Source organism: Delphinus delphis, chromosome 17, assembly GCF_949987515.2.
Source record: "Delphinus delphis chromosome 17, mDelDel1.2, whole genome shotgun sequence".
NCBI classification, from domain to species: domain Eukaryota; kingdom Metazoa; phylum Chordata; class Mammalia; order Artiodactyla; family Delphinidae; genus Delphinus; species Delphinus delphis.
The window spans coordinates 44134115-44161617 of NC_082699.1; the positions used below are offsets into that span (position 1 = coordinate 44134115).

General features: G+C 45.6%; 1 protein-coding gene across 10 annotated transcripts in view; it reads left to right on the forward strand.

Annotated features, from left to right (window-relative positions):
• VPS13B (vacuolar protein sorting 13 homolog B) overlaps positions 1-27135 on the forward strand; it is a 798456-nt gene extending 771321 nt beyond the window's left edge. For all 10 annotated transcript variants that reach the window (XM_059994971.1, XM_059994970.1, XM_059994972.1 and 7 more), the window contains 8 exons: positions 803-921; positions 4840-5645; positions 9761-9937; positions 11917-12087; positions 18418-18594; positions 20882-20984; positions 21489-21738; positions 25413-27135. In XM_059994971.1, coding sequence (XP_059850954.1) covers positions 803-921; positions 4840-5645; positions 9761-9937; positions 11917-12087; positions 18418-18594; positions 20882-20984; positions 21489-21738; positions 25413-25661 — 2052 coding nt within the window. In that variant the 3' untranslated portion in view covers positions 25662-27135. The remainder of the gene's footprint in view (positions 1-802; positions 922-4839; positions 5646-9760; positions 9938-11916; positions 12088-18417; positions 18595-20881; positions 20985-21488; positions 21739-25412) is intronic.
• Positions 27136-27503: the final 368 nt, after the last annotated feature.

Consider the following 27503-nt stretch of genomic DNA (forward strand, 5'->3'; position numbering starts at 1 on the left):
TGGTGAACAGTATGGAGGTTCCTTAAGAAACTAAAACTAGAACTACCAAATGATCCAGCAATCCCACTACTGGGCATATACCCAGAGAAAACCATAATTCAGAAAGACACATGCACCCCAGTGTTCATTGCAGCACTATTTACAGTAGCCAGGGTGTGGAAGCAACCTAAATGTCCATCAACAGAGGAATGGATAAAGAAGATGTGGTACATATATACAATGGAATATTACTTGGCCATAAAAAGGAACAAAATTGGGTCATTTGTAGAGACATGGATGGACCTAGAGTCTGTCATACAGAGTGAAGTAAGTCAGAAAGCGAAAAACAAATATCGTATATTAACGCATATATGTGGAATCTAGAAAAATGGTATAAATGATCTTATTGGCAAAGCAGAAACAGAGACACAGACATAGATAACAAATATACGTACACCAAGGGGGGAAAGAGGAGGGTGGGATGAATTGGGAGATGGGGATTGACATATATACACTATTGATACTATGTATAAAATGGATAACTAATGAGAATGTACTATATATAGCACTAATGAGAACATACTATATATAGCACAGGGAACTCTAGTCAGTGCTCTGATGTGACTTAAATGGGAAGGAAATCCGAAAAAGAGGGGATATATGTATACATATAGCTGATTCACTTTGCTGTACAGTAGAAACTAACACAACGTTGTAAAGCAGCTATACTCCAATAAAAATTTTTTTAAAAAAGGACATTTGAAGCCATTTCAATAGTGTTTCTTATTGCTTTTCAATCTGATTTTGAGTATTCTTTTTGCAGGTTGTGTTCCTGACTGGCTTTGGCTGTGTGTATGTGGACACTGTCCATCAGTGTGGCACAGTCTTCATCACTGTGGCCCCAGAAGGAAAAGCTGGACCTATTTTAACTAATACCAACAGGTAGGCTTAATTAGTATCCCAGTATCAGCAGGGTACGTTTCCCGTTATAAAGTTGTAAACCTACTATTTGCCATTCTTTGTCATCCAAATATATACATTAAAGCTTTTGGTTAATTATTGTATAATCCATAAGGGTATGGTTATTAGCATTGAATTACACCCATAATAAGGAGCAATATATCATCTTCGCTGGGTACCCCTTCCAGTTCTTCTGTGGTGAGTTTAACAAGCTGATTTACAAACTAAGACATGCATCTTAGAATTATACATTATCATTAGCATGAAATGAAAATTAATACTTCTCTATCCACATGACCACCTAGTAATTAGTAATTAGACTTAGCTAACAGCAAAAATAAAGTCACCTCTTAGAGCCACATTTTCCCCCGTTCGACCTGAGCGTTGCCATCAGGTTTTACAAATATGAACCAGAGTTATTCTCCTTAATTTAAAGGAACTCATATAATTCAGTAGGAATAATATGAAGATAGTCCCTCCTTCCAAAAATTAAACAAGGGCAAACGACAGAAAATTCTAGGAAGAGGAAACACAAGTAATTAAAGAAATGCAAATTTAAATAAGATATTACTTACTGAATTAACAATGATGTTCCATCATATACAGTCCTAGTAAAAGTGTAAATTGTTACTATTTTCTGGAAAGCACTTTAGTAATATGTATCAAGAGCTTTAAAATCCCTCTGGATTGGAAATTCCACTTTTAACAGTTTTAAGAGCTTGAGATAAGCAATAATTAGAGAAGTAGGAAAAGGTACGCAGAGAGATTTTATCACATTGCTAATTATAATGGCAAAATATTCAGAGTACAAACCCCATCAGCAGAGGAATAGATGATACATAAATGTACCATAAATGGTATATCCACAGAAAAGAGACTTATAGGATTTTAGTGGAAGAGAAAAATACATATGATGACTTAAATAAAGCAAACAGAATATAAAATTGAACATATAAATATCCTAGTTATGTGCACATTACAAGTACATATATGCACACACATTCTCACACATACTCAAGGAAAACATTCCTAGAAATAACACTGAAAAGAAAAGAATCAAAACTGTTAATAGATGTGCGGTTATAAGTGATTATTTAATAATTTTCTGTATTTTAATTTTCTACACGGAGAATGTACTTTATAATCAGAAAATTTTTAATTTTTTAAATTTTTATTTAAAATATGAAATAGTAATATCAACTTTTATACATTTGTTTAAGCTCCTTTTTTTAAATTTCCTTGCTTTTCATATATGGTTAAGAACTCATTAATTTGGACCTTGCCAAGTTATCATTAATTTGAATTTATAATATTTCAAACAGGTTGGGTAGACTGTTTGCTTTGCCCAGTAGTGTTTGTTAAAAAATTAATAGTGTAACAAAACTGGAGACTAAATTTTGACTTGCATAACCCAAAATTTCAAGCCCACATGACAATTTCAGGAACGTTTTATCTAGGGCATTAGGAGGCCATTGTTTATGACAGTAGCAACAATCCATACATTCAGTGGTAGAAATAGGAAAGGAAGAAGTATTTGCTTGTATTTCCTTAATTCATTTGTTCCGCAAATATTTTTCAAGTGCTTACTGGATGCCGGTGCTATTGTAGGGATGAGGATATACCAGTGACCTAAAAGCCCCAAATCCCTGCTCCCGAGGAGATCACATTCTCATAGGCGGGGAACGGGAGGACAGAGAATAAACATAATAAAAAAGGAAATTTTATGGTTCAACAGAAAGTTGGAGTTCTGCAGGGATAAAAACAGAGCCTGGGAAGGACTAGTAGTACCTGGGCACAGGGACAGAGAGAGTGTAGTTTTGAAAAATTGATGTAGGTAAGCCTCACCAAGAAGTTAACATTTGAGCAACTTGAAAGCAGCGAGGGGGTTAGTGATGTGGTCATCTGGGGTGAGCTTTCCAGACAAAGGGCACAGCCAGTTCAAAGGTCGGAAGCAGTGTGCCTGGCATGTTGGAGGAGCACGGAACAGGCCAGTGCAGGCCAAGTGTGGAGGGTGAACAGGAAGGCACTAGTGCCTGGGGTCAGGGAGGGAAGAGCTAGAAGGAGGGGACACGTCGTGTAGGGCTTCATTTTAATTCTGAGTGAAACCAGGAATTCATTGGAGCTTTTTGAGCAGAGAAGTTACATGATGTGACCTAAATTTTTAGAAGGCCATTGGTAGCTTTATTTTTTAAGTTTACTGAAGTATAGTTGATTTACAGTGTTACAGTGTTACAATGTTAATTTCTTCTGTACTGCAAAGTGACTCAGCTATACACATATATTCTTTTTCATAGTCTTTTGCATTATGGTTTGTCACAGAATATTGAATATAGTTCCCTGTGCTTTTGCAGTAGACTATAGAGAAGCACAGGAGGAAGCAGGGAGACTGGTCAGGAGACTATTACAGTCATTCACACTAGAGGTGGTGATGGCTTAGGCTACACTGTCAGGGGAAGTGGTAAGAATGGTCAGATTCGGGATGTATTTTAAGGAAAAGCCAATGGGATTTCCCTGATACATTGGATAAGGTTTGAAAATAGAGGCATCAAGGAGGACTCCAAAATTTTTGGTCTGAGCAGCTGGTAGGATGTGGTTGTCGTGAACTAAGATGAGAACGACTGCATGTGGGACTGGGGGTGAGATCAAGAGTTTGACTACAGACGTGACCACTTGAGATGTCTTTTGAGACCTGTAAGTCACTACTATGTGGATGGGCAGTTAGAAATACAAGATCAGAGTTCACAGGGAGTTCTAGGCTGAATATGTGACTTTGGAAGTCATCAGCATATAGATGCACATCAAATCATAGGCCTGGATGAAGATCTCCTAGGGGAGTGAGTGGAGATGGGAAGAGAAGAGGACCAAGGGCTCAACGTTGGGCACCTTAACTTTAAGAGGAGGGTGTCGCATAGGAGATGAGTGACCAGACATACAAGAGCTGAGAGCAGACATGCAAAGAAAGTTTTTCCAGAAGGAGGAAGTTATCGACCCCGTCAAATGCCATTGTAGGGTGAATGAGTCACAAACTAAATGCCATCATTTGATTTAGCCACATGGAAGTCCCTTGGGGGCCTTGACAAGACTTGCTTTGGTAGACTAGTGGGGACAAAGGCCTGCCTGGAGCACGGTGAAGAGAAAATGGAAAGTGAGGAATAGCAGACAAGGTGTATATGCTTTGGAGTTTTTATGTAAAGAGGATCAGGAAAATGAGTAATAGCTAGAGCGGGAGATAGAGTTACAAGAGGGATTTTTTTAAGACAAGAGAAATAAGAGCATGTTTATAAGCTGCTAGTAGTGAAAAAAAAACGATAGAGGAAAGGGGTGAATTTCTGGAGAGATGACCTTGACGGGAGTGAGAGCCCAGTGGTTGAGCGCACGTTAGAGGGGTTCGCGGAGATGGGAGCATGGGCAGCTCAGCTCTAAACGTGGCGGGGGGAGCAGAGCACATGGCCTAAGACGCTGGTAGCTGGGCTGTTGTGGTGTGGCTTCATGGTGAGTTTTCTTCTGCTTGCTGTACTTTTCCAGTGTAAGGCATCTTGGTTATTTTATTATGACTTGCTGCTTTGTGATGATCATGACAGAGAATTAGTGCACAAGGAGCTAGAGGGATTTGAGAATAAAAAAATCTGGTGTTGATAAGGGAAACATGATACAGCAACACGACAAGAACTTGTAATGGTCCCTTTGGGAACATTTCCCAATACTGTTGGAGTATGACCGGCTCTGTCCAGACACGATGTACTGAAAGTTGAGTTCTTATTTGTTTCTTATGAGAATCTGGTGGGACATCAGGAGGTGTTTAATAAGGCACTATCATTAAAAACTAAGACATTAAGGAAGAAAGGGAGGGAGGAAAAGAAAAGCAGAGGAGACTCATGTTCTTTTCCCTTTCTCCTGTAGAACTCTGGAGAAGATTGTGACATTTAAAATGTCCATCACTCAGTTGAGCCTGGCGGTGCTTGATGACCTCACCCGCCACAGAGTATCATCTGAGCTCCTGAGACTCACGCTGGACAACGTTTTTCTCCAAATAGCCCCGGTGGCTGGTCACGTCCCTGGGGAAGAGACGGCCACCGCCCTCTTTCACCTTTACTGTGTGGAGGTCTGCTGTAGGGACCTGCAGTTGGACAACCAGCTATATAACAAGTCCAATTTCCACTTCGCTGTCTTGGTCTGCCAGGGGGAGAAAACAGAATCTATTCAGTGTTCCAAGATGCAGAGTCTCCTTACGTCCAGCAAAGATTTGGAAGAATACAAGAAAAACTGTTTTATCAAACTTTGCCTCACCTTCACTGAGGGCAAGAGCTTCTTATCTGATATTAACGAGTTCAGTTTTGAATTGAAACCTGCCCGCTTATATGTGGAAGATACATTTGTGTACTACATCAAAACTTTGTTTGAGACCTACCTTCCTAGCAGCAGCCCAGCCGGTCACCCCACGGTCTTTGCAGATGGGAAACAGGTGTTGCCCGTGCAGGTCAGGCAGCACGCCAGGGCCCTGGTGCATCCTGTGAAGTTACGGAAGCTGGTGATACAGCCGGTGAATCTCCTCGTCAGCATCCACGCTTCCCTCAAGCTGTACATAGCCTCCGACCACACCCCGCTCTCCTTCTCAGTGTTTGAAAGAGGCCCCATCTTCACCACGGCCAGGCAGCTTGTCCACGCCCTGGCCATGCACTACGCCGCGGGGGCTCTCTTCAGAGCAGGTGAGGACACAGCCCAGGGGCCACGATGAGCTGGAACGTGAGCAGAAAGGAAAGGCTTTGGGGTGGACTTACTGACTTCAAGACATAGGGAAGCAGCTTGGTGGGAGGTGAAGAGCACAGCCTTTGCAGTTAGATAGTAATGGATTTGAATCCAGACTCTTCCACTGCTGGCTGTGAGGCCTTGGGCAAGTTATTGAACCTCCCGTGTCTCAGTTTCCTCATCCATAAAATGGGTTTTAAGATTTTTGACAGGAAAAAGTGAAAGTATGTAAAGTACCCTGAATTTTGGTTGGCACCTAATGGACACTCAAGCAGTAGTAGCTGTTACATTTGCTGTTATATATATAACAGAATTTTAATCCCATTTAGCAAACGCTTTTTCAGCTCCTTGCAGGCACAAGACTCTATGTTAGGGCACTAGTGCGGCCAGAAAAACCAGCCGAGGCCCTCAGGTCCTGGGCCTAAAAGAAGTCCAGTTCTGGGCTGTTAGCGTTCTTCATTACAGTCCATGAATAGCTCCAGATGAGAAATTCAGAGGATTTGTGTGCTCGTCAGAGGCATGAAGAGCCTTCTACCTACCCAGCGCAGCCCTGCCTGTCTAGACAGATAGCAAAGAGACGGCTGTAGGCATCTCAGCCTCTCCACAGACCTGAGCCCGGGGCGGGGGGAGTCCGCAGGGGGTGCTTTGAATATGTGTACAAAATGTTGTATAGGGAGCACTGTGCACTGAAGGTTGCTTTGGAGACCAAGTTGTCTCCTGATACCCTATGGTAATTGGCTTCAGAACACGCCTTCTTGACCTAAGTTCACTCTAAAGTGGTTTCAGTCTGATAATCTGGCTCCTTGCGTTCCCATGCATTCAAGCAGCTGACACCAAACAACCAGAGTGGGTCTTGCAGCCCCTTCTGGTAAAGAGCACGGAGGTCTTCCTTTCTGAAAGTAACAAAGGAGAGACCTTGGTAATGTTGTACTTGGTGGGTACATTCCCATATAAGGTAACGTAGCAGTGACTGACCCACAGTAGTTGCCCTACTGGTAAGATAGCATTTTCTCCATAATGGAATTCATAGAGTTAGCACGCTACCCAGAACTCTCAACTGAAAAGAACAAGATCAGGGAAGGTCCCTGCCTGGGAACTGTTGTTTTGATAGCTTGTACAACAATACGAAAATATTTCCCTCTTGCTAAGATATTATTTAAAAATGAGCAGCTACGATTTCAAATTTAATAGACGGGTATATTAAAAACCTACTCTTTCAGGCAGTTTTTGTTTTTAACCTAGAAGCATGCCTGTAGGTTACTGAACTCTGCTCTGGAGCCTGGGAAGGAATAAGCTTTCCGTCCGTCTGGTCATCACATTAGGCTGAGGTGTGGGGAGCGCCCGTCAGAGTAATGAGCTGGCAGAGAGACTCCAACTGTGACCACCAAGGAACCACGTCCCTGCGGCCTATGTGCTAAAAATTATCTCTCTTTGTTTTGTTTTTCATGAGCTTTCACAAGAACATTCTGTTTGGATTTTTTGTAATCCACCTAAAAGTTCTCTAAGCTGTTGTCCCAATCTCATTATATGCTGAGACAAGAAATTCTGAAATAGAGGGCCAAGTTTTTAGGTCTGCAGGGAATTCTGTCACTGAAGGCCTGCAGAGTATCTGAAGATTATCTGGAGGAAAGCAGTGATTTTTGAAAGAGTTGGAAATGGGAAGATGGTAGGAGGTTACCCCTGGGTAGAAGCATCTTAAAGAGAATGTACTGGCATTCTAGTAGAGGAAAGGAAAGGTCTGGCCTGGGAGTGGACAAGTTGCCTCTGCATCTCACATGGGTCAGTATTCACTCATTGGACTTGATTAAAAGGTCCCTCACGGGGATGACTGAAATACCCTGACCTCATTTCTAGGGAAGGACTTGTAGAGGTTTTAACAGTAAAGTAATTAGAAATGAGTAACAACTGACCCTATTTGAAGAAAAGAATGTGGGCTCTGTAATTTCCTGGGGTCCCTCTCTACCTCCAAGGCTCAGTTTGATGGGAAGCCAGACAGGCACTTGTTTTCAACAAAAGTCTGGCAACAAGTAAGAAAAAGATACATGTGCTTTTGGAGGGAAATAATTAAAGAAGGAATGCCCTCAGATGCTTTGGTCCTTTTCTGGCCATCTCAGATGCCACTGAGAAGTAGCTCTGGTCCACACATAGCCTTCCCATCAGCAGTGAACCTAACCCAGGAGAGTCTCCCTCACCATCCCGTAGCCGGGGTGAGGGCTAGAAGGTGAGGCTGGGTGCTTTCCACACACCCTGTGCCCTGCTGCCCTGGCCTGAGTGGGCCCGTTGTAGAGTGAGTGGTCTTTGCTTGGCAGTAGCTACGCACCTTTCTTTCTCTCTCTATGGAACTTTAGGAGAGAAGGGGAATTAAGATGTTTCTAGTCCAATCTTCTGCCTCCAGGCGAACCTTACAACTATGCCAAGCTAAAGGAAATTTGTTGTTTCTTCACCTCCAGAGAAGGTCCTCCGAGGAAGACTATTCCACAACCTTCCACGGTACCCTGCCTACTCAGCGCAGCCTGGGCTCCCAGGAAGAGGGAGGGTGGGCTCTGGAGCCAGGTAAACCTGGCTTGAAACCCTCCCACGTGTCTAGACGGCAGGGAGACTGTGAGAACTGACTCAACCTCTGAGCCACGGTTTCCTCCTTGTCCTGCCTTTGAGATGGTGGAGACGGGGTGACACCGCGTCAGAGCAGGCTCTGTCCCCTGCACCTGGTACAGTCCCTGAACCCAGGGAGAGGCTCAGTCCTTGGCTAATCTGAATTTACACGGAGGCAGGTACTAGGACTTGAAGAGTTGCTGTGGGAACTGAGGGAGTTGAATGCCTGGCGCCCATAGGCGCTTCCATTTATGATCTTCATCTTCTGGAACTTACTCCCTCTTTTAACCTAAACCCTAGTGCTGTCTTCTAATGTTCCAGAGAAGAGAGGTGGGCTTAAAACTTAAGAACGTCCCTCTCTACAAGGGCTGGGCCTGGGAACCCTTCAGGGCTCCGGCTTGGCTCTTGTACCCACACCTTCCCTACCCTCTGGGACTGATGACTTGATTGGGGGTCTCTGTCACAGGCCTGGCCTCCAAAACCCTGCTGGGGGGCAGGATCGGCTCCCACACGGGTCCTCTCCCCGCGGCCTCCCCATTAAAGCGCTCGCAGCCCTCTCCTGGGCTGGAGAGGCCATGGTGTCCCCGGGGGAAGCTGTCTGTTGGGCGTCCTCCTCTCCGCAGCCCCCGGCCCTTGCCTGCACCTCCTGTCCTCCGGGCGAGAGCCCCGAGCCCCCCACCCGGGGAGGAAGGCGAAGGGGAGCTGCTCCAGCCTCCACGCCACAGCCCCGTTCCCACGGGGCCGAGCGCTCGGCAGTCAGGCCGCCGCTGAGCGGGCGGCTCCTGGCAAGCCCCAGCTCAAGTAGGAAACCGGATCCAAAGCTCGCCTCCTGGGACGTTCGCAGGGAACACGCCCCTCTCGCTAACCTAATCAGCATGTCCCTGTCACCAGAGTTTACACAACTGAAGCTGGGCTCGAAGGGGAAACATTTCTCTGGCTCCAGCTCCACTCCAAAGGGAAGCACTCAGCTTGGTAGGATTGGGAAAGATTAAAAATAACTTCCTCCATCCTCGTCAGAACTGTGCATCCCCTTTGCAACACCCCTTTTAGCATCTGGCCTCCTCCCCTGACCAGGCATCTCCTCCTCATCCTGGTGCCTCCACTGCCCAAGGAGGTTTTAAGGATAACTTCCCAGCCTGCGAACACCTGCAGCCCCAGGGACTGCCTTTCCTCGGGGGCAGGAGCATCGTCCCCTGCACACGGGTCCCTTTTAGCAGGAATACGGGAGGCTTGGGCAGGGAAGTCATATTAAAGCTATTTGTGAGGCCGCCAAAAGGATCACTTTGATTTATAAAGTATGAAAGTTTGCCATTTATGAATTCACAGTGAATGAGTTATTTCCCATATTTTGCTCCAAAGGAGCTTATTACATTCTCCATTCTAGTGTGAAAAATGAATTGCAGGGAAAATGGGTCACTTGTCCCATATGTTGAAAGTGCTGTGTTTAAGATTTCAGTAACCCCTTCCCTTTGGTCCCTCACAGGCTGGGTGGTTGGATCCCTGGAAATCCTTGGCAGCCCGGCAAGTTTGGTGCGAAGCATCGGGAATGGCATTGCCGACTTCTTCAGGCTTCCGTACGAGGGGCTGACCCGAGGCCCGGGAGCCTTTGTGAGTGGAGTTTCCAGAGGGACGACATCATTTGTGAAGCACATTTCCAAAGGTAGCTATTCGGGTTCCTTGTAATGAGGCCTTATTTTCATTCCTTCCCTCTCTTATTTTTTATTTTTAAAGAATGTGTTAAAAGTTTTCAGTGAATTAAGTTTGCCTCTAACTTTGTTTGGCTTGTTAGCTGGCAGTGAAGTGTTGGATCTGTAACAAAGCTCATATATAATGTCTTATGTTTTAAACAGATCACTGCTTGCCTGTAGTGTGTGAAAATGTTTCAGAAACTTCAGAATTTGAAACCTCCCAATGGGAAAACAAGGATTGGCTCAACTGTTATTCCATGTGATAAATACAGAAATATTAAAGGTGTTCAGGACTTCTGCTAAACATCAGAAATCCTACACTGTGTTGCCTCATCATATTTTTTTAAATGTAGATACAGTTGTCATAACTTTTGTAAGGCTATGGATACATTTTGACGTGGAAGCCGATTGGGAGGTGAAAGAGCCAGCTTTTCCCTAGCACGCCACGTAAACAGTGCCACCTTGTGGCCCAGACGGGTCATCAGGCGCAGAAACCAAACTGCCGCCCACAAGACGGAGAGCGTGCTTTCCTTTCATCCGTGTGTTTGTTTGCCCATATTTTGGTCAGGTTGGCAGTGACTCGGGAACTAACAAGGGCCATCTGAGTCCCCGTTTCTTCTCAGCAGGAGGCAGGGGAAACAGGGCAAAAGCCTCCTCCCCCATAAAAGGCTTTTTACTGTCAACAGTACTGCAACTCTGTTATGAGTGGGCAGGTTACAGAAGTCTCTAGAAGGCCTCAAACAAGACTTGAGCTCGAAATATGAGAACCCATGATCCATAGAGGGGGACTGGCAAGAGAACAACAAGAGCAATAAACCAAATTCCATGGACAATCACGGGACCACTCCCCCGGGGCCCCGGTCATCCGGGAGGCCTGTGAGCCAAGCTGCAGGAACTCACAGATGAGTCACTGGTGGATTTCTCACTCTTGACACTTGAATCTTTGTGGTTCTGTTGTTTTTATTTTAAAATAAGACAACCAACACTTGCTAAATTGCACTCCGGCAGTAATTTTAGCATAGTGACTCACTGAATGTTTTTTACACTTGTTCTCTCCTTCTCTTAGGAAAATCTGTTTGGTTTGTCTGTGTGTGTGTACGTGGATTTTTTCTTTTCAGATGACTGGTTAAGATGCAGCTGCAAAAACAACATCTTCCATTTCTTCTGAAAACTAGACATCCACTAACAGATGAACTAATTCATTAGCTTCAGGATATGTCCGTTGATGTCTTTCAGTTTTGCTCACTGGGGTCTATGCAGACTTGCTAGAGGGAATTATGACTGTCTTGAGCAAGATGCAGAAATAGCCTTTCTTGGGAAAACCAGACGGAATCATGGCTTTCACATGCTTTACTCCCTTTGATGTCCTCACTTTTTTTCAGCTAACGCCCTGAATATCAAAATCACACATATTCTCTGTGGCATAATAATTATTTCCTGACTGTCAAATGATAAAAGTTTAGTGTCTTCCTCTACTATGACTAAAGTAATAGGGGGAAATAAATTTTATTCCTAAAGTAGAAACATTCCTTTGCGATCTGTTTAAAATTCAGCAACATAACCTTACCCTTTCAAATCAGAGCAGGCAAATTGCAACCTTCAAAACTGGACCTCAGTGAGGACTTCAAAACTAACTATTTTAGCCAAGTCCTAACAGTCAAATGAAAGTGCATGATAGCTTCCTATGAGGCCGTGGGCATTTTTCTGGTAACGGAGATTCTAATTCTACCCCCTGTGAGGAGTGCCATCACCCCTGTCAGCAAGTGTTCATCTTCACCTCATTGTCTTAAGGCTGCTTCTTCAAACTGACCGAGGGGAAGCCACCATCACTCTCCATGGGCGAGTCCAGAAGGCGGGTGTGCTTCCACCTCCCTCTCCCGTCCCCCACAGTGTTCTAGGGGCCACCATCTATGCGACCAGGAGACCAACCCATGTGCTCTTGTGCCCTCAGGTACCCTCACCTCCATCACCAACCTGGCCACAAGCCTGGCCCGGAATATGGACCGGCTCTCGCTGGATGAGGAGCACTACAACCGGCAGGAGGAGTGGCGGCGGCAGCTCCCGGAGAGCCTCGGCGAGGGGCTCCGGCAGGGCCTGTCCCGGCTGGGCATCAGCCTGCTCGGTAAGGGTTCGCCAGGGACTGGGGCCCAGGACTTTCCACGGGCTGGTTGTGGACTGTCCATCTTTCTGCAGAGATGCTGAGGCTCAGAGAGGCCAAGGCACGCATTCTGGTTCCTATCCTGGCCAGCAGGGTTCTGGAACCGGCACCCTCTCCAGAGCCCTTGTGCGGCTGCTCAGGGCCATCCTGGGACCTGGCCGCTCCCCGCTCCCCGCCGGTCGCGTTCCCACCTTCCCTCGCCTCTGGTGGGAGATGCCTCTCTGCGTCCTCACGGCTTCCGTAAGACATCATTCACTCCGTAGGGCCCCGCGCGCGGGGTGTCAACACAAGGAAGGCAGCCCACAGCTGCATGCTTGCTGAAGGGAGCAACGGGCAAACCTCCTGAAGCGCTTGCTGCCTCTCTGCCACAGATACTGCAAACGCCTGCTTTTGTTTGGGAAGCACTTGAGCAATGTGCAAATGTCATGTAAACTTCAGTGAGGAGCCCACTTTTCCCTTTTATTTTTTTAAGAATGCCAGATCTGCCTGACTCCGAGTAATTGCCGTTTGTCAAGCAGCCAGATGGTATAGCTAGAGATGAAGATTGCTAGGGGTATTTCCAAATATTACAAATGTTTGAAAAATAAGTTGCTTTGGAAAATCTATGAAAAGGAAACTTCAGAGCTGAAATTTTACAGAGCAGGATTTTCAAGGGTATCTTTTGTTTATTTGTTTGCAAAGGAATTTAAAACTGTATTGTTTGGCAGCCTGCCTGCCGAGCATCTGAAGGAGTGTGCATCTTGCAGAGATCAAAGTGGCCCAAAGCAGGGAGAGCAAAGGTCAGAAAAGATGAGCTTGAAAGGATTTGTCCTCTCTCCAGGCTGCAGTTTTGTACATAACCCCCACCCCCACCCCCACCCCCCCACCACCACCACCACTCACAGCACGGCCAGCTGAGGCCCCGAGAGGAAGTCGTAAGATGTTACAACTTCAGGTTAAGTTACTAGAAAGTGTTTAAGTCCTAACCTGCAGTGGTGTGGGACACGGTCCTATGATAATGTGTGGGAGCGGGGACCCGGGGTGGAGCAGCTCTGGGGAAGGGCGGGGGGGTGGGGGGTGGCCACGGTCCTCAGGGGCCAGCGGACCCCAGGCTCGGGTGTCCAGGTCCTTTCTCTGCGACCTCAGAGCTTCTCTTTTGTAAATTGGGGCTGAAAATTACTCTGCCGTTATTGGAAGTAATGCTGGTCGGTTGTGTGCCAGGCATAGGGTCCAAGTTTGGTAAACAGCACCTTCATTATATTATGGTAGTAAAGGAACTATAAGAGTTGCCTGGTTTCAGACAGTGTCCCAGCAAAGAGAGACATCTGAGCAGTGGCAGGAGCATTTCTGCTTTAGTTTTAGTCCAGTGGGTTCAGTTGCTGTAACCACAGGAAGTGTCAATGAGGTTATCTTGGAGGCCTCAAGCCATCATTTGGGAACTGTGGGACCTCTTTCTGCTAAGAATCGTGGCTTTACGTGCCCTCTGCTCTGGGCAGGAGAGTTTCCTTCTCGCTGTCCAAGCTCTTCTTGGATGGAGGCACTCAGCAGAGGAGACCTGAGCCGGCTGGCATGTGGCTGTTCCCATCCTGACTAACCTGTTCTCTCCCCACCCAGAGAAGCCCACATCCACTACCCATTTTCCACTGTATAAAACTGTGCCTGATGGTAGAAATCAGTTACGTGGGGAGCCATGTTTCTGCCTTTGGGTTGTCACCCTTTCAAGCATGGCTCTGTTGTTAACCAGCGTAGAAAATCATAAACCTCTGACCTTTGCTATAGCCATCATGTTTTGTACACACTCATCCATGCGAGGGAACCACTTAGCCTGTCTGTGGAAACTACAGTAGGCTCGTGGAGTCTGTGGGCCCCTAAGAGCTCCACTCACAGCAGCACATGTAGAGCAGTGTGTCCGTTTCTGTGCTTCTCAGACTAAGGTTGGGCCAACCAGCTTCCTTTCCTGGAAGGGTTCAAGAACTCTCTGTATCCCACATAATCACTGGGTCGTCTCAAAACGTCTGGTCCTTGATATGTGGCAGGAAGAAAGGGGAGAATAGGACCAACCAAGTCCCCTCACCTGGGAAAGTATAGATTTGTCGCCGTTTAATCCATCCCCAGAAATGGTGTATAAAACTGACAAATGCCAGTAAATGCCCGAAGTTAGAGCTATTATCATACAATAGTTTAAAAGCCATGCTTGGTGAAATCAAAATGCTACTTCCTCAGTTTCTTCCTTTATGAGACATAAACATAAATGACCTGGTCAGTAAAAAATACATTTAAATAACACTTCTGGGTTGTCAAAGTACTTTCACATGGGTCATCTTATTTGATCTTCAGACCTAGGAATGAATGAGGTTAAGTGACTTGCCCAGGTCAAACCTCCAGGCAGGACAAGAACCTGGGTCTTCCCACATGTCACCCACCCTGGAGGGCTCCAAGCCTGGAAACAATCAAGATGTGGGGAGACTGAACAATTGAAAGTTCCAGGGTAGGAAAAATACATTTCCCCCAAATGTTTATGGGTTTGATGGGCCTTCCTGACTCGGCTCGGCCCTCATGAGGACACGGTGGAGTGTTATGAGGCACTTGAAAAATCAAAGGACGTCTTCAGCTGTCCTGCCCAGCCCCATCGCCCCAGAGCAGCAAGGAAGTGTTGGGCTGCAGAGAGATGCCACCGAGGCTCCTGCAGGAAATCCACAACCGTTTTCAGAAAGAGTGGCTTTTGGAAAAACTCTGTTTAGCCTGCAGAGTTGGCATCAGGCTTGCCCACATTTACCAGATCCGTTCCCCAGATGCCCCCACTTTCTACTACCCCTGGAGCCTGCTGAGAGAGGATGTGAGCTCCATGTCACAGCTAGATGGCACGTCCCCTCCCAGATGGGACTTCTCCCTGGGGAATACCTAAGGCAGGATGTCAGAACTCGCTTCTCTGGCCCGACTTATGAAGCGCTGCTGGATTTCCCAGCAGCCACAACTGTCTTGACAGCCGCTCTCGGGACGCCATTCAGAATCCCGACCACGTAGGCCTCCGCCAGGTGAGTCGGGACGGTTTCCCAAGTGAATGAGTGATGAGCGGGGCACCGAGAAGGTGCTTACACACAGCCCGTCTGATGCTGCCCTCAGCCATCAGCACCTTGCTTGGCAGTTAGAAGGGAATTTGGGAGCAACAGATGTGCTTCCTTCTCAGTTTGGTCATCTGTCGTGGTCAAAACAAGCAAGCCTCAAGCCAGGGTTCCTAATACATTCTGTGGGGTTCGTTTGTCCCTGGAACGTGAGCTGTGGAGCGGTGTCCCAGCCCAGGCCTGTGCCTCTGCTATTGCGATTAAAAAAAAAAAAATGTTCAGAATAAAATTACAACATGTGATTAGGCAGCACCAAAATAGCCACACAGGCAGAACATTCATAGATAGCGACCCGGTGAGTTTTGCCCAAGGCTAGGGAGCAAGTCACAGAAGAGGTGAGGGAGGGTCTCTTAGTCCCCTTGCTTCAGAGAGCAAGCCCTTCTCTTCCAGCAAAGGATAGGAAAGGAAGTACGTCTGGGACTTCCCTGGTGGTCCAGTGGTTAGGACTCCATGCTTCCCCTGCAGGGGGCACGGGTTCAATCCCTGGTCAGAGAACTAAGATCCCGCATGCCACGCAGCGTGACCAACAAAAAAGAGGAAAGGAAGCACATCCGGCTTCTGCCCCGCCCAGCACACGAGGGGGGGTCCAGGGAAGCACCCCTTCCCTCCCTGCCTCACTTCATCACATCACAGCCGGCTCCATGTGGCTGCCCTCCCCGTGGGCCTGGTGCCAGCGGACAAGTTTGGGAATCAGTCGCTGCTAACTAAAGCCTCAGAGCAGAGTTGGAGTGTATGGCAGTAAATAATTTACCAGTTGTGGGATTTAGCGGAATTACACTGCCTGAGAGACCCTCTGAAGCCCTGGGAGAGCGGCCTCTCAGGCTCAGCTGCAGATGCGGGCCGGGCTGCCGGTCTCTCACGCACCTGGGGCCCAGGGAGGTGTCAGTGTGTGTGACAGGCCAGCCTCCCGCCCGGGGCCTGATACTGGCCCAGGGCATGCGCTCCCGCAGCTCCTTCTCTACCTCTTAGCATCTAACGCCTTGTCACAGGGTTCGGGCTTTCCACTTTGGGGGCTGCCTGAAGAATTTATCAACGTTTATCTATCAGAGCCTTCACCGTGGCTAGTGGCTAGAGAAAGTGGAAGATCAAAGGGGAGTTTCACTGTGATACGGGTTTGCACTTAGGCAGACCCAAGTCAGAGCCTTGTGTGGATTATCACGGCTCTATGCCCCTTGTGCTGGTCAGGCCTGACACATTAAAGGAAAATGGGAGATTTTCACCTGCCCCCCCAACTCTATTTTAATACTGTTAACGGCAGTCTGCCCTTCAGAGAAGACATTTCTACCAGAAATACAGGCAATAACTTTATTGGTGAATTTGTAATTATTTACCCCACCTTTTCTACTCTTAAGCATGGAGATCTTTCACAGAAATCAGAAAGTGAAATCGCAAAGTCTGTGTCCTTTGATTTGATGCTATTCACTTTGAACTGTCTGCTATGAAATGATTTGAAGAGAAGACCCCAGGGTTCTTGCCTCTCCCAGTGCAGCCGGTTCCATTAATACTTCCCAGCTGCCCTGACTTCTGACCTCATAGACAGAGAGCAGAACATCAGATTCCTCAGACTGAAAACACGAGGCGAGCTCCCAGCCCAAGCACCAAGACTGGGTGTCTCGAGGGGGTGCTGAGACTGCCATCCCTTGGCCCCTGATAGCCAAGGTGGCCCAGGCCAGCTGTGAGCAGCTTCTTCCGCTTCCCTCATCATTTCTTTAAGAGGTTTGGGAAGCGGTGGTCTAGGCTGGGAAACAGACCTGTCGCCTCAGGTCATTCTTAATCTGTCAGTACGTGAACTTAAATGGCTCTGTCAAAATTTAGAGGAGTGGAATCCATGAAGAACATTGCCTTTACAACTGACCCAAAGGAACTGGCCTTTCATTTTACTGGATTTCGTTCAATGGAATATTACTTGAAATTAGCAGGTCATTAACTGAGAACTGGAAATCTCCCTTTACCCAGGAGACTTTGAATTAGTGGCATTTGGAATAATGGGGTTTGACATGTATTAAAATTTCTACCAGGGGACTGTGCATTTTCATTAATCCTAGCAGGTCTGAGCTGAAAACAGAGAATTCTGTCAAGAATTGTAATGAAATTTCTTCCTCTTACTGGGTTAGGGAACCCTTCACTCTGACATGGCAAAAGATCTGGACTGTTGGGGCCTTTAGTCGAACTCATCCCTGGTCCCTCAAGGTAAGAGGAGCAAGGAGGGGACCCACAGAGGCTGAGGGATTCGCCCTCCAGCTCTGAGCATGGCCTGGCTGCCCTGTGGGAAAGCCGTTAGAGCAAAGAGCCATGAGCGCAGGGTTTGTAGCTGTTCTCAAGTGAACAGTAAGTGGCCAAACCTCAGCTGAAGTGAGAGAAAAGGAAATTTTTCCAAGACTGGCAAAGGAAAGAGCTTGTTTTATAAACAGGATCAGTGAATAGCTTGGTGGTTAAGAGCGAGGCTGTGACTCTGACTCCCTGGACTCCAATCCTGGCTCAAGCACAGGGCAGCTGTGTGACCTTGGGAAAAACTCCTTAACCTCCCTGTGCCTCGGTGGCCTTGTCTAGGAACTGAGGATAAAAGCCATGCCTGATTCCCTAGTATTGTGACAATTAATGATCTCCTACAAGTAAGCTCTTAGCACATAGTAAGTACTCAAAACGGATTTGCTATAGTAGCAATAATAACTATATCAATTACTCTTATTATTATATAATTATTAACATATTAACATTACATTACTATTAAATAATTGCCCTTATTCTTACTAAAAGAGAGAACAAGGAAAGGGGCTGGCCCTTTTCAGTTTTTTCATCCTCTTGATTCAGTGAAACTGTATTAGGCTCACTCTCCTCCTAAGGAATTGTTAGCTCCTGTCCCTAAACTGTGTTGCCTGATTCCTGGAGAAAGATGTGTGGGTGTCACTTGGGAATAGTCTGGCATGTTTATTAAATTCAAAACTGAACTTCACAGGTCCTGACTATGTTGGGCCAAACCCAGTCTGAACATTGTGTTTTGATGAAGATAATAAATGTCTAACACATCCTCAATGTACTTAGATAAATGGTAAACAAATGCATAGTAAAGAGCTTTATAATGAGGGTGGGGTTTCATTTTCAATCCAAACAAAACTGTGTTCCAGATTGAAGGTTTTCACTTCCTCAGGATTTTATGCATCAGTCCTTACCCGGGGCTTTTGTTGTTTTTCAGGTGCAATTGCTGGTATAGTTGATCAGCCAATGCAGAACTTCCAGAAAACATCGGAGGCTCATGGTTCAGCAGGACACAAGGCCAAGGGCGTTATCTCCGGCGTGGGGAAAGGAATCATGGGGGTGTTCACGAAGCCTATTGGAGGGGCTGCTGAGCTCGTGTCACAGACTGGCTATGGTGAGTCCTGGAGAACCAGCCAACTCAGACATCACCGATAAATTTGCGTTATTATACCAAGGTTTCCCTAAGATAATCTAGCCCCTCACATGACAGAGGAGTGAAAAATAAGATAGATAAATCTATAAATAAACAGTCCTTTTTCTTACTTCTTTATGCTTATTTACACAAAGAGTTGAATTGGACTATGACTAATAAATTACGATTATAAAGCCAGGAAGTCAATTAATAATTTCAGTCTATATAGGTCACAGAATCTTTTTACAGTCATTTAATAAAATCGACTTTAATGAATAGTAACCAGTTAGAGGTTGAGGGCAATAAATACAATATACTGAAGCAGAAAGTAGACTTACTTTTTCTGGTGAGCAATTTGAAAAGAAAAAAATAAGTTATAAAGCAGGAAGATATCTTTAAAAGACAATGCGTCTGTATTTGGAGAATGAGAGAGAGAGGAGCATGCGTGCATCGGTGGGTGCGTGCACATTTGCCCATGCAGCCTGGCGTCAGGCATGGCTTTCTCACCAGCAACTGTGCTGCTCTTGCAGCCAGGCCCAGTCTCCTGGCCAGTGTCAACAAAGGTGCATGATCTGCCACTGAAAACCCTTCCCTGAGCAGACAGGTGCGGAGAACTTGGACTCATGGAACTACTGCTTTAGGCTGGTGCCAGGCCTCTCCACGCACACACGTGCGCGCAGGAGCAGTGGATGCGTGGGAGAGGAAGTGCCTCCTCCTGTGCTAATTTTCTGCATTCTTGGCAGAGCACATTAAAGTGACTTTACAGAACTAGGCAACTGGAATTGTTACCTTTTTCTTTTTTTTGGCCGGACCTCGCGTCTTGCAGAATCTTAGTTCCCCGACCAGGGACTGAACACAGGGCCCTTGGCAGTGAAAGTGCAGAGTCCTAACCACTGGACCGCCAGGGACCCTGGAATTGTTAACCTTTTTACCTAAAATCGGTATCATCATTTTGGTCATGAAGTGGCTGGCTGGCTGGAACCACAAACTACGGGCAGGAGCTTTGCATCTGTATCTGCATCTGGCCATAAAGTCTGCAGGGTGCATTTGACTGCGGCCTCCTGCGCCTCACTAGGTCTGACAAGAGACAGCCCAGATTAGGGCATAAAACCCGTGTCTGAAAGGAAGAGAGTGGGAGACGAGTGCCCACACTCAGGCAACCATCCGGAGAGGCTCCTTTAAGAGACCACACAGACAGGAACATGTGTTCCTCTCGCTCTTCCCCTCACCTCCTCCCCCTCAAGTTCGGTCTCTCACTCCTTCTGTGAATGACATTTTCACTCACAGGGAAACTGACAAAAAGAACTACTGCAAATTATAACTGGACAAAGTTAAATGCTCCCTTATCAAATACTTAACACGTTAATAAAAACAGTGTTCCTTTTTGCTACAGACTGCAGTGAGGTAAAGTCAACCTATACTTCATAAATTTCTCTGGTCTTGAAAATGCCACTGTCCCTCACTGTGTTTCCCAAGGCTGAGGAACTCTCCCTTATGGAAGAGCACCTCAGAACAGAGCTTCACGTGGGCCTTGCTGGTTTCCATCATTCCTGTAAAACTTTTATTACTGCACTGAAGGTTTTACAAACCACTAACTCTTAGTCTAATGACTGTGCCTCGTTTATAAACATTTACAAGCCCTCAGAAAGCACACATGCTGTACCATCTCTGGTTCTGAAGAGTCTCTTTGGAGGACTGCATGGCTGCTGCTGGGTACCCTCGTTCGGTGCTGGCACCAGGGAGAGCATGTAATAAACCAGAGGCCCCAAGAGCACTCATAAATGTATATGGATTCATGTTTAACAGCTGGATTAAGTCACTTAAATACTGTATCTAGGCAAACCATGTGCCTTTGTGTGCATCTCTGCGTGTTGTTTTCTATTTCACCAGCCACAGCCCAGATACAGAAGTATTGTAATATTCAGCAAGGAAGTCAACTAACAATCTTGACTTTGTGTCACATAAATTGTAAATGATGTGTAAGCTATTGCTCCAGACTGATTACTCCCAGGAGCATTATGCATCCTCTAATTGCCAGTCTATGCTTGGACTGTAGCTCATTCATATTTCAGTTTGCAGCTAATATAAGATCACCAGGGTTAAGAGCATTGCAATGTTTAATGATTATCTATGTACTTGATTCCAAAGATGTGACATCATTTTGGATCTGTAGCATTTTATGGGTGGCTTTAAGCAGATGACATCACTGTAGCATGAAACTGTTTTCCAGAAAACAGCTAGTAAAACTCCCTTACTTCTCTTACCACAGGTATTTTACACGGAGCTGGACTTTCTCAGCTTCCCAAACAGCGCTATCAGCCAAGTGATCTGCATGCTGACCAAGCTCCAAACAGCCACGTCAAATACGTCTGGTAAAATTATCTAGACACTTGTTCAACTATACACGTGCACTGTATGTTATTAACAGGGCCTGGCTTGCTCTCAAGCTAACGGGACACACTTCCAGGGGAGCCCAAGAGGAGCAGCTGTTTTCGGGGAAAGGCTGCCATCCACAGATCTGGGCTGGCAGCAGGACGCCCCTGCCCCACACACACGTCCCACTCAGGGAAGGATGCGCACTGGCAGAGGTGCCCGGGCCTGCAAGAGGGCCTGAGATTCTCTATGGAGCCAGTATTCTAATTAGGGGTGACATTTCTAATGGGAAGAAAAGGAATTGCCAAAGCCAAGGGATATCTTTGTCTCCAGGAGGAGCTGGGTTCTGTTGACCAGAATCAGAATTAAAGTGACAATTACATTTTAAACTGAAATAAATAATCAGATTGGTGAGGGCCTTTGCCTTGGTACAAACAGTGAGCCCTGATAAGTGACCATCTTTTCTAAGCTGGCTTTGGCCTCATTTTTCTCCTTTGAAACAGGAAAATGCTTCAGTCTCTCGGCAGACCAGAAGTCCACATGGCCCTGGATGTGGTTCTGGTGAGGGGCTCGGGCCAGGAGCACGAAGGGTGCTTGCTGCTGACGTCAGAAGTGCTCTTCGTGGTGAGCGTCAGCGAGGACACCCAGCAGCAGGCCTTCCCTGTCACGGAGATCGACTGTGCGCAGGACAGCAAGCAAAGCAACCTGCTCATCGTGCAGCTTAAGCAGCCAAGAGTGGCCTGTGACGTAGAGGTACATTTCGGAAAACAGGGTGACCAGGGTTAGCTGCCGGCAAAGTTGAGACACAGGGTGACCGCAGGTACCAGGCATTTATGAGCCAGCAGCGTCTGGAGTGGATGCTGGAGACCAGGAGGGCTGCCAGGGGAAGGGGTGTGGGCAGCAAGGAGGCTGATGGACTCGGAGCTGGGGCTAAGCCACCATAGGAATTGAAGGTTGGCTGTCATGGAGCTGGGGTGCTGGAGCTCCAAAACAAGCAGGTCTGAAGAAGGGCCAGGACCAAGGCAGCAATTCTATGCAAATACTCCATGAAGGAGGCCTCTTGGTCTGAGCACAGAGCAGGCCCAAGTCTGCACGTGGCCTGGGAGTGACTGCAGCAGATCACTTTAGCAGGGACAGGAGAGGACCACCATAAAAGTGAGGGGTGTCATGAGGGAAACAAGGCACAAGCAGTAGGCCTGACCTTTGCAAGCTCACAAACCAGGAGGCCTGACTCACTCCCCTCCCTCATTCCCAACTCCTCAGAGTTCAGGGTCAAAATTTTGTCAACTCCCTCCCATCCCCTGCTCTATATTGTGTGGCTCTGTGTTCCCTTTCCAATAGGACGCTTTCCCATCCCCTAAGTACCACAAGGTGCCTCCTGGGGATGCTGCTCAGGCTCTTGGGGCAGCTCCCTGGCCACACAGCTCCTGAGATGTGCTGGCTGCTGGCTCCACATAAGTTGATGTAGAATGGATGTTCAGGTGGGGCATTCTGGGTGTCAGGGGTCAGACGTGAGCAGCAGTGCAGCCCGGGGTGAGCAGGTGCGCCCACTGCAAAACTGCTCTGCCTCTGCCCTCCCTGCTGACTGCCTGATCCATGGGGCCCTGAGAGTTGACCTCAGACACAGACATCTTTTTTTTCCCCACACAGCTTGATGGGGATGGATCAGAGGCAAGGTGTAGCCTGCCTAACTTAGGGTCTGAGTAGCCCCAGGAAAAGGACAGTAAACCTGCCTCCAGCAGGTCCTGCCTGATTCCTTCTTTCATTATTTTCCTCCTGGTATGGAAGCCTGCGTCTCCCTCACACCACTGTTTGCGTAAAATTATTTGAGAAGATGGAAGGTAGCCAACCACAACAACTCTGAGATTTCTCTAGTTTCTTGGATCGTAATCAGTCAGGCTTTAAGCTGGGGCTTGGCACTAAGACTACATTGCTGGTTCGAGTTGATGACTTTCTGGGAATAAACAGAGGTCAGATGTCCAGCCTGACTTTATTAGATCTGCCAAAATCTTCTGATCCAGATGACAATAAAGCAGCAGTGATCTGGCTACAGGCCTTGGCAGGGGATAGTATCATTATCTTCAAGTCCTTGGTTCTTAACGAGAAGCTCCCAAAGCCCTGAGGAATATCTGTGACCATTGTTATTCCTTAGTTGCTTGGGAAATATTTCAGATCTTAAACTATTGAGACTAGAGAATCATCTTTAGCTGTTAAACTGTCTTCAACTGTGATCCTTCTCTTTGGCTTTTCTGCTTGAGGAGGGGGTACTGTGGGGAATTACAGCTGGAGGGGAACAGACCTCAGTTTCTCCAGGGGTTACCGAGATGACAGGTGGAGTCACCCCTCCCCACCCCCGGAAGTTGCCATGGCTAATTGAGACCATGGGATCAGTGAGTGAGAGGCAGAAGCACTAACACTCCGGACGCCATGCTCACCACTCGTTTTCCATTGGTGTTCGGTGATAACAGGGTCGGGGTGAAGGGGTGGCTGAAACAGGCAGGAAGAGATGACAGAGCAGGAATACTGCAGGTTAGCTACTGAGCTTACACAGCAGCACCTGGCACTGGGCAGACCTGGGCAAACTGGTAGATACCAAGCATGCTTTCAGCCTCCAAGTTGCACTTTCTCACTGTCTGTTTCCTTTACCTCTAAACCCCAACTCCTTATTAACAAAAAGTAACTGCCCAATTAATCCTGTGTCCAAACCCTAACCTCCTCCCTCACCTCAATGGAGAGCCAAGCTGCAGAACAAAATGGTCTTTTTTTTTTGAGAGAGAGATAGTAGACCCTTCCTGAATAGTGCTATATATAATCCAGTGTATTTTCAAAATGGGAGTAGGGGAGTCACTCAGCAGTGCTGCCTGACACTGCATTTTCCTCAGTGGCCATACCTAACCTAATCCACAGATATTAAGCTGGGCTGGGAAGCCTACCCATTATCTTCCAGTGAAAACTAAAGAATAGTATTTTAAAATCTTTACATGAAATGGCTTTTCTGGGATTTTTGCTCTAGATGCTAGGAAACACAGCTCCTTTGAATTTTGGAAGGAATTAATTTGTAGATGACATCATTCGGTATATTCAAATATGGCAGGATTTTTTTAAAAACCAGCATTTGCTTTTCTTAGTTAAATGCAGCCATTTTTAGGGTAATAATTGCTTAATATGCCTGGCACATTATTGAAATCCCTTATGAGAGGCTCACAATGAGTCAGAAGGTCAATTTATTCCTTGGCCATGTTCCTTTCACAACACGGGTTTTCCTGTGCTGCTGTTCAGGAGGAGCAATTAAGACTCTTGTGTATTCAGAGCTTTCCAGCTGAATCCTGACCCCATCAAATGATATCATCAGAGCTCTGGCTTTTGCCTGGTGGTGCACAGCTTTCATCTGTCAGTGAATCTTTGGGGGCCTTTCTTTCCCAAGCTTAAAAATATGAGACTGAACTCTAATGGATGCCCTACTTATTCCTTATTTCTCTGGCAGGCAGACCTCTCTCTTTACCATCCCACTGGCTTTCTGCAGCTTTTAAGACACCCTTGGCTGCATCGTCTCTGTGCCCTACACAGAAATATATAAATTCTTTACTACGATTTCAAAACCTAAAAAGCCCTAATTAAAATGTTTATAATTCTCCCAGAGTGGTCTTCCCAACATTTGGTAGGTAAAGACCACTGAAAGGTCAGTGGCTACCTGATCCCCACAGGTCAGTGGCTTATACTGGAGACTTCCCACTCCACTCAATTTACACAGTAGATAGCTACAGCACTTCAGGATGGGAGGAATTTATAGCTCCACTTGCCTTTGATGGGTACTTTCTCAGAGAATCTCTCTTAAGAACTTAGGTAGTATATCTCAGTTCTCCTATTTGAGTTCCACTGAAGATGAGCCAGACTTTTATGAACCATAAATGTACTTTGCATCCTCCCTCTTTTCCATAAAAATTTCCCCTTCCTCTGCCCAGTTTATTTTCTCTGGCTTTAAATCCTAGTATTTATAAAAGCAGAAAATGTTACAGTTCAAAAGGTATTTGTTTTTCTAATGCTCTGTCCAAAGCCACTGGGTTTGAAAGAGGTAAAGAGGTTCTGTCTGGAGAGGTTTGCGGAGACAAGCAAACAGAGCTTTTATCTCAGAGTTTAACGTTGATTAGATTCAAGCAGAGGAAAGACTTTTCTCCTTTGTTCCTGGACTAGGCTAGTAAAGAGCCAGTGACAGATGTTTTGAGAGTTAATGAGTAAAATATTCTGAAATCGTCAACTTCAAACAAACATGGGAGTTTTACACAACACCAAATGCTTATTCGGTGGCTTTATTAGATAACCTAAAAGGCACAACATCCAATGTCTCAAGGCAAGAGAAGGAATGATTTTGTTATGGAAGTCTCCTTATGAGTGTTTGGCAACTAAAAAAATCTTTTTTTGGAACCCAGGTGGATGGAGTTCGAGAGAGACTATCAGAGCAACAGTATAACAGACTTGTGGACTATATCACAAAGACATCTTGTCACCTGGCCCCCAGCTGCTCTTCCATGCAGACACTATGCCCTGTGGTGACTGTGGAACCTCTCCCTTCCACTGTGAAAACATACCATTATATGGTTGAGCCACACTTTGGCCAAGTCTTCATCAGTAAATTTACCATGGTGAAAAATAAAGCCCTGAGGAAAGGGTTCCCTTGAGTCCCCTCTGAGGTGTTGATTCCTGCTTGTGCAATTTATTTCTGAAAAAGAAACCTAATGAGCTCTAACAACATCTAATGTGGACAAAACCCACTGTTCTATAGTTGTTATAGTAATTTCCTAGCCTCTTCCAAAACTAATTCAGGTTCTTCCTTTTTCCCACAACTAAGATACTTCAAAATTGAGTCATTGATTGATTAAAAAACCTATTCTTTTCCCATTTGGGGACAATGAACAGAATCCTATTATTAATCTTATCACGTGCAGAAAATCCTTTTTGCTGTTTGCTAAAATTTCGACTATAATTAGGCTCTGTTAACTCTAACACAAAACATGGTCAGGCCTCGGAAACAACAGATTAAAACTTCATCCCCAGTTGCATCTGTTTTTAGGCTGAGACAACTGCCTAATACCCTCATCTGCAGAGGTTCAGATTCTTTGTATGAAATTAAATGCTTAGGAGCTTACTGTTTAACTTGTTAATAAATTTGTTACTTAAATGTGATGCTCTTTCTTTAAGTGAATACATTCCTAAACCTTTATGGAAATTTACAAAACATTCTGATGACTGTCCAGGTACATTTTTGGAAAAAATGTTTTTTCTAGTTTGTTTTACTAGGCAAGCTTAGAGAATCTTTTGTCTACTGATAAAAACAGACCCCAGGTGCTCAGGTGAGTTTCTTAAGCAAAACACTACTGGGGAACTCCCACTACTGGATATTCTTGTGGAAGGACTCACCCTGATGCACTGACTGACAGACTCAAGAACCCAAACATTAACCTGAATAATAGTTTATTTTGCTGACTTGGCTTGATCAAGCATAAAGATATCCCCAGTAACTGACACTCTTTTGTATTTAAAGATGGATTTGGCTTAAGATCCTGGGTCACCAGGTACCACCTTTAATATTCAGTAAAAATTTGATACTCCAATTAAAACACATTTTTACTCATTACATCCAAACTTGGGCCTACAACCTGATACCTACAATTGGGAGATGCTAAGAAAATTCAGTTTCAAATGCCCACTTTTAACTTTCTTTAAACTTAATAAGCCTCACATGTTATTGGGCATAAGGAGTCACTGCATACTTGTTTGCTGTTGATGGAAATTCAGGCTGAATATGGAAAACATGGTTCCATCATTTGCTGTAATCATACTCATTTAGGAAAGTTTTGTCAACCTCGAGTAACTATTTTTAAGATTGTAAATATGTATTAAGTCGTATGGTAATTTTGCATACTACTTTAAGAATTGTTATATGATATTGTTTAAAATAAAAGGAATCCTTGAATTACTGATAACACATAAATGTGGGTTCTTAAAATGCAGCTTTTCACTGATACTTGGGTTTATTACAGTTTACATCATTGGAACTCAGGAATTTTGCGTGAGTTAAAAAGAAAATTTTTGTTAACATAATAAAAGAACTGGTGATTAAATTAGCTGTGGCTAAAATACACTTAATTCTTAAAGCTCTCTGTAGTATCACTTTGATCACAACAAAACCACAATTATTAAAGGGGAGAAAGGTCCTAAGACCTCCCTGAGAAAATGTTATTACCACACTTTAAATTAGCAGACATTACTCAATTGCAATTCCAATTAAATAACACAACTTTTTCTAGACTAGATGTATATTCCATATTGTACAGTTAGGTCTTCAATAAAGTAATACTGAGTAAAAAACCTTAAATTTTAATTACCTACTATTACATCTGTCCAGTGGTTGGATCCAGTAGGGCAATTCAGTGACAATGAAGTCCAAAGACGTTTTATTGGAAAGGCAAGTCTCTGTTCCTTTTAAGAGCCCACAGTATAGTAGTCATGTAGGCTCATGC